This window comes from Channa argus, chromosome 20 (genome assembly GCF_033026475.1).
Source record: "Channa argus isolate prfri chromosome 20, Channa argus male v1.0, whole genome shotgun sequence".
Lineage (NCBI taxonomy): Eukaryota > Metazoa > Chordata > Actinopteri > Anabantiformes > Channidae > Channa > Channa argus.
The window spans coordinates 10,599,939-10,606,661 of NC_090216.1; the positions used below are offsets into that span (position 1 = coordinate 10,599,939).

The 6,723-nt window shown below is 35.9% G+C and overlaps 1 protein-coding gene across 3 annotated transcripts in view; it reads left to right on the forward strand.

Annotated features, from left to right (window-relative positions):
* LOC137105825 (mucin-19-like) overlaps positions 1-6,257 on the forward strand; it is a 31,228-nt gene extending 24,971 nt beyond the window's left edge. For all 3 annotated transcript variants that reach the window (XM_067488460.1, XM_067488461.1, XM_067488462.1), the window contains 10 exons: positions 50-172; positions 631-740; positions 1,044-1,102; positions 1,243-1,406; positions 2,113-2,241; positions 2,360-2,405; positions 2,524-2,561; positions 4,850-4,937; positions 5,184-5,397; positions 5,591-6,257. In XM_067488460.1, coding sequence (XP_067344561.1) covers positions 50-172; positions 631-740; positions 1,044-1,102; positions 1,243-1,406; positions 2,113-2,241; positions 2,360-2,405; positions 2,524-2,561; positions 4,850-4,937; positions 5,184-5,397; positions 5,591-5,749 — 1,130 coding nt within the window. In that variant the 3' untranslated portion in view covers positions 5,750-6,257. The remainder of the gene's footprint in view (positions 1-49; positions 173-630; positions 741-1,043; positions 1,103-1,242; positions 1,407-2,112; positions 2,242-2,359; positions 2,406-2,523; positions 2,562-4,849; positions 4,938-5,183; positions 5,398-5,590) is intronic.
* Positions 6,258-6,723: the final 466 nt, after the last annotated feature.

Consider the following 6,723-nt stretch of genomic DNA (forward strand, 5'->3'; position numbering starts at 1 on the left):
GCTCATATTACTTTATTGGTTATGTATGTTTTTTTATTGTAACACAAAGGTCCTTGTGATATAAACCCATGTGGCCGTGGGAGCACCTGCGAGGCACGTGCTGATCAAACCTTTGTATGTCTGTGTATGGCTGGAGAGATATACAACGATGAACGAAATAGTTGTGACAATGGTAAGTTGTTTGCATACTAATATGAGTTTTATTCCTTTAAAGACTGAAAAACAGGAAACTTTTTCTGGCCATATCTAATCTTTTGTTACTTTTGGTATGGAAAAAGTAACAACTTTTTGTAAGGCCTATAGAACACAGAGGTAGTAATATTTAGAGAGAAGTCATAAGTTGGAATATGATCAGTTTCATTTAATACTGGTAGTATCAGGTAAGTCAAAAGTTCAGTCACCTCTAGAAGCCTAAGGGATTTCCGTAAAGCTTTTCAGCCGTTTCTTTTATTAGTCTTACCTGAACCAGCTGCTTGCTGCAACTGTATTTTTAACTGAAGAATAGAGAAGGCTCTTCTTTTTGAACACAAAAACCAAAATAAGCATATTTAACAAACAAATATAATAATTTAAATGAAGAGCAGAATAGGTTCTGCACACCTTTTTTATAATGAAATTTTCCTGTTTTAGCCAAAGTATTCCCTGGACAACTGGACCTGCCTAAGTTGACATATAATGCGAAAATGAGTGACAAGACATCACAAGAATTCAATGAGACCTCACAAAAAATTATTGATGAGGTAAGTAAATATTACCTCCTCATACTATGTAGCTTTGTTGACCTATCTATAAACGGTAGACTTATATTAACATTATGGACACTTAGTTTGTATGTTGGTTTTATATACATGCAATTATCCATTATTTGCATACATGTATTTTTTAATCAATCGTCACATTTCAATTTCATGCATGTGTTTAATGGACAGTAGGTGTATGATAAAATAATTTAATAGGCAGGATTGCGCATTCCCAGTTAGATGTACTAGCTGAATTTGTTTTTCTCTCTCTCTTTATCTCACTCTCTCTCCATCAAAATGCAGCTGACAAATATTTATAGCAAGTCTGAAGGTTACATTAGGTCTATTGTGCTGGAACTCCGGTAAGTAAAGAGTGACAGTGTGATTATGATCTGTCTTTCTATCTATTCTCTTCCATGTTACAGTCAACTTACAGTAAAATGCACTTAATAGATGCAGTATTTGCAATATTCATCAGTGACTGTGATTTTTATTCATATAGACCAATTCCAAGCAGCAGAGTTGTATCAAACTCAGAGAGGGTTAGTGCATCAGTCGAGATAACCTTCAATGAAAAGTCTAACATCACAACAGAAGATGTTGTCAAAACTATTACCAACGCCAAAGAATGTGGCAACTGTTTATTGGCTGGCTCAGCTTATGAAGGTAGGTTCATTACACATATAGTAAGCACATAAGTGCACATGAGTTCCATCTACTTCAATGATGACATTTAAAATCTAAACAAGATAGATTTGTTTAAAGGGAGAATATTAAAGTTTAACTTTCAAAATAATATTTTCTGTAGATCTAGAATAGTTTTTATTTATTTATCATAATCTAAAAAAACAGCATCAGCAACAGGTACTAAAGGGTTTAGTTTTTACATGACATTTAAGATTATATTTGTTTAACATGATTTTGTATTATTCCTCTCATCACATAGACAGTTGGGTAAGCTAACAAAGGTTTCTCTTTGTTTTAGAATAGACTCAAAGCATATTTAAATCGGATAACATATATACAGTATATATAACACCAAAGAGTTGGAACACTGTGTGAAATGTATTCAAGTTGTTAAGACACATGCCACATATGCCGAGACAAGAAAGTGATAAACATTCCCTTGTCTGTTTTTTGTTGCTGGCATCAATTTCAAAAGTAGCAAATATTTTTCATAAATGTTACATTACACTTTACACAGCATTTCAACTATTTGGAAACAGGGTTAAATTTGTACATTCTATCATTGCATACATAGTGTTGTTTTTCAGTTCAGTTAAAATACAGTATATTCCCATGCTGTACATTCTGCAGTTCATTCTGGTTTTATCTGTACAGTTTTAATTTTTTTTGTTTCTTTCATTTAAAGAGACAGACCTGTGTAGTAAGAATCCCTGTGATGAAGAAACTACGGACTGCTTATCAGTGAACGGCTTATATAATTGCATGTGTATTGAAAGCTACATTAAGACGAACTTCAGTGGCAGAATGTGCATTGGTAAGGAGTGAGAAAATGTGTGTGTGTGCGTGTGTGTGTGTGTGTGTGTGTGTGTGTGTGTGTGTGTGTGTGTGTATTTGTCAGATCTCCAAACTATTTAAACTTTTTTCTTTTGCAGCTTGTCCCAGTGGGCAGCAAGCACAGGGTTCTCTCAAGTGTGTCGAGTAAGTGATGATTACCTACCTGCTTACTTACTTCCCACCCAAGCATCAATGTCTTTCCCTCTCTTTCTCCATTTGCTTGATAAAACTGTAAAATTAACCATTTCTTCTTGTCTTTTAGTTGCCCTTTTGGCTACTCTGGTTTGAACTGCAATGAGTGTGAGTATATAATATATGTCTTAATATAAAGGCAACAATAAATAATACAACTATTTTCTTTACCCTTTTAAAATAATGATACAGCAATGCCAGATTTTAATGACTTACTGACTAAGTCCTTTGCAAAGTGAACATTAATGCTAAAATGGATTTGTTGGGAATGGTGTTCCCTAGTGTGCTAGTGTAACTCAGGAGAGTATGTCATGATGAGCCTGTTTGGCATTAGATAGCATAAGCTTATAGGCTGTGCTGTTTAGCAAAGTCTAGCTTAAGTGGTAAGGCAACCTGACTTGGACAACAGCTAAGTTGTTCAAATTACCTTTGTGTGAGCTATGGCTACGGGAGCAACCCCAGCCAAAGAGGCTAAGGAGGCTATACTCCACATGTCCCATGTCAAGCAAGGCTTTTGTCTCAGAAATGGACCTCATTCCATTGTCCATAATTTGTATGGGCCCCAAAAATTCTCCAGCTTTGCTTTTGCCTCTAAACAGCCAACAGCAATGAGCTACGACAAGCTGGGTGGAAATGATAGATGCCAAGTACTTGGTCATGCTTCGTCTATACAAATACTGTGGCTCCTTAGCTGCAAACACAGGGATCTAGATGGTGAGGACATGGAGAGTGATGCTGGCTCTAATGTCTTAACATGAATGACATGGAGGCGGATGACCTCACCATTCCAGCCAAGCAGTCCATGCTTACGAGCTCCACTGATGATGTTCCACTGGTGGACAGTAACCCACTGTATATAAAATGTGTATGTGGGTTACATCCAGATTGCGATTACCAGTTAGGCAACCCAGGATGCTGAGGATGTTGAGCGGATATACAATGGTAAGTGGTTTCTAATGGTCCAACTGAAGCTGGAGATACAGGACAGGGATGAGCTGGTGCTGACAAACCCCCAGCAGTGGGGTCTTCAGTTGCTTATCATGTACAGTGAAATACTGGGAAATGTCAGCCTTCTTAAACATTTCTCTGCAAAGCAAGACAGATAGCCTCACCACCTCTATTTTTCGTAATGTGCGTAATGTACAATTACGCACAGTGCTCCCTCAACACAGTCACACAGCTGATATCTATTTGGGGATGGAACCTGTGTAATAAATCACCTAATTTTACTATCCTCAAGTGGAACAAGCCAATGCTATGATCAAGTTATAGGGCTGACAATCTCAGATGGTATAGCACTTTAGCTAAACCTCTCAGGGATAGATACCTACCAATTCTCAGCTTTTTATTTGCACTTGAAAAGAGGATCGAATGAGTCATATGCGAATGCTACATGTCTAAGTGTCCTTGGGCAAAACACAGAACCCTAAATTTCCTACTCCTGGTAAGCACAGGCCAGCTGCATATCAGCTCCCTCCTTGGTTTGTGTGTGTGTGTGATTGTGAGTGCAAATGGGTGAATGAGAAGCCACCTCAGCTCTATTGCTCTACACTGGTTGTCTAAGTTGCATGTTTCTGAGGCGTGAGTTGAGTCACAGAACTCATAAAACTCTATTTCCTTACACTGTTCAGGGGTAGGACTGTTGCAAATCCCACAGGAGTTGTTGGAAAAGGAGAAGGCTTTCTCCACAATTATGTTTATTTGGCATTGGAGTTGTCATGTGGGTTTTAGTGACCAACCAGTAGGGTAGCATCCCTTACTTTATCCATTTATAATTCATAGAGCTTGATATTGTATTCAAGCTTAAAGGGGTAAATCCATCAGCAGCTCTCCAACTGTGGATCTGTGGATTCTGCTGCCGTTCTTCCTCTGAGAGTAATGGTGGAGACCATTACTCTCAGAGGAAGAACGGCAGCTTAATACGGTATGCCCTGTGTGGATCTTGGATATATATGTGGACAGGATGGCAGGTTGAGCTGTTTGTTTAATGGGCTGCTCCACATAAGAGCAAGCCTTCGTCCCATTAGAGACTATCCTACGGAATTTTACAAGAGCACTCAACTACCACTGAGGCATAGAGCAAGTGTTCAGAATATTTGTGCAAAATCAGCTACAGCGCACACATTTATGCATTTTTACAGGTGGAAGCATCACTTGCTCATGCATCTCTGAAAGCAAATGGGTCAGGGCAGCTTTGATATAGTGATATCAAGGCTATTAATTAGAAGATATAGTGATTTCTATGGTATAATAGACTGTTTTTTCAAAGAACCATGAAATATGTTAAGTAAGCCAATGTTGTTTTTTAGTAGAAAGTGTCATAGGAAAGTTAAGGTCTTATTAAAGTTGATCAGCAGTATAGCTTTTTTATATATGTACCTGTCTTTTTTTGTCAGCGTGGCAGCTGGTGCTGGTGATCATTGGCTCCATTCTCAGTGGACTGCTGCTTATTACACTCATCTTTCTGTCAGTCGTGACAATGAAGTGAGTTTTTAATCTCTTCATGCAATCATTTATTACTCCCTTGGCTATGTCTGCATCATCTTTTTCTCCCACACAATAATCATTATCATCTAACCTGGCACATTGAACCTTTATTATCGTGATTTTAATCTGATAGTTTAGACTGAAACACATTTAGTTTATACTTCGTATCAGAGTCAAATCAATTTAGTAATAAAAATAGACTACAAAGCAGTAGATAGTTATATTTACAATTTATTTTTTCAGATCCTCCAAGATGAGCTTCGAGAATGATAAAAATGCAGAAATTGGGAAGCCTTATAGCACCAATTCACCACTGGTTAACGGCAACTTAGCTACTATTCCTAGAGTATTTAAAATCCCAAGGGCCAAAACCATCAGCAACTGGAACAGCACGACCAACCTTGACATTACTCCAAGTACCAGCCAGCAAACCCTGGTCTCTGCAAACAGTAACTCGGTAAGCATGTATGCAGAGTAGTATGGGTAAATGAAAAATGTCAGAAATTTAAAATCAATTTTCCTAAATGAAATGTATTTGTGAACCAAAGAAAGGCAAAATAATGTAAAGTTTTAGTAAGAAAATTTGTGGAATAAAGACTTGATTTTATATTTTCCTCATTACACACAATGATAATAATTTTTGTTTGTAGCGGATGTACCACGACCAAGATGATATATTCCCATCCTTACAGTCTCGACCTCAGACTGCTGGCTATGCTCAGAATCAACCTCAGATCAACCCATATCCACAGAGCCAAGGCCAGATTAACCCTAACTTCATACAGGATGATGTAGATCATCTCATCTAATGGAAAAAGTTTTATTCTGCAGTGGCATTTGCCCAGATCAAAAACTTTTTTTCTAAATACTGCACACCGTTGATGTTCCATTTACTGTAAGACTTATAAACAAAAGAACAATATTGTATTATTAACCACATTATTATATTATTTATAATTTTTAAATTGTATTGTATTGATGGCAGTGAACCAGAAAAATTGTACTCTGAAACAAAGAGGTTCATGATGAGTCACAATTGGATGGTTAACTCATTCATAAAATATAAAAAAAGTGTATTTTATGCTTAATGAATCTTTCCTCCAAATTTAGGGCATATTTCTACTTATTTCAGCATCACTTGTGTGAAATGTTTACTACTCAAAAATGTTTTAATGTTTTATTTTGTATAACTGAGTATATTTTATTTATGTTTGACCTCTTTCAGGACTGATGAAAAAAATGCTAGAAATATTTTAACATTTAGTGCTTTTTAAAATGCTGAAATGTAATGTCCTTGAAAAATTTCCTAAAAAATGCTACTATTTATTTCTTTATTTAATGGAATTACATAATTTATATGTATGTTTGTGTTAATTTGACCAAATCTGAATCCATTTCCTAATATTCTTATTAAATCTGAATCATTTTGACTCCCTTTTCATTTTTTAATTGTTTTTCAACTTGGAATCAGATTCATATTGGAACCAGCTATCAGAACCCATATCTACATTATTATCTATTCCTTTTTATTTTTTATCAATATTAGAACTTTAAATCAAAAATCTCCACTGGATTATTTGGTTAACTCAACAAATTATCTAAAAACAGAATTTAATTATTTCTATGTACTTCCTAGTGTGCATTTTTCAAATCTTAAAGTAAAAAAAGTAAAACAAACAAGTAATAATCAAAAAACAACAACAAAATCAAATTTCTGCATTTCAATCAATTCCCTATACTGTTAAAAACCACTGAAATCTTACAATGATATGCTAGTCACATT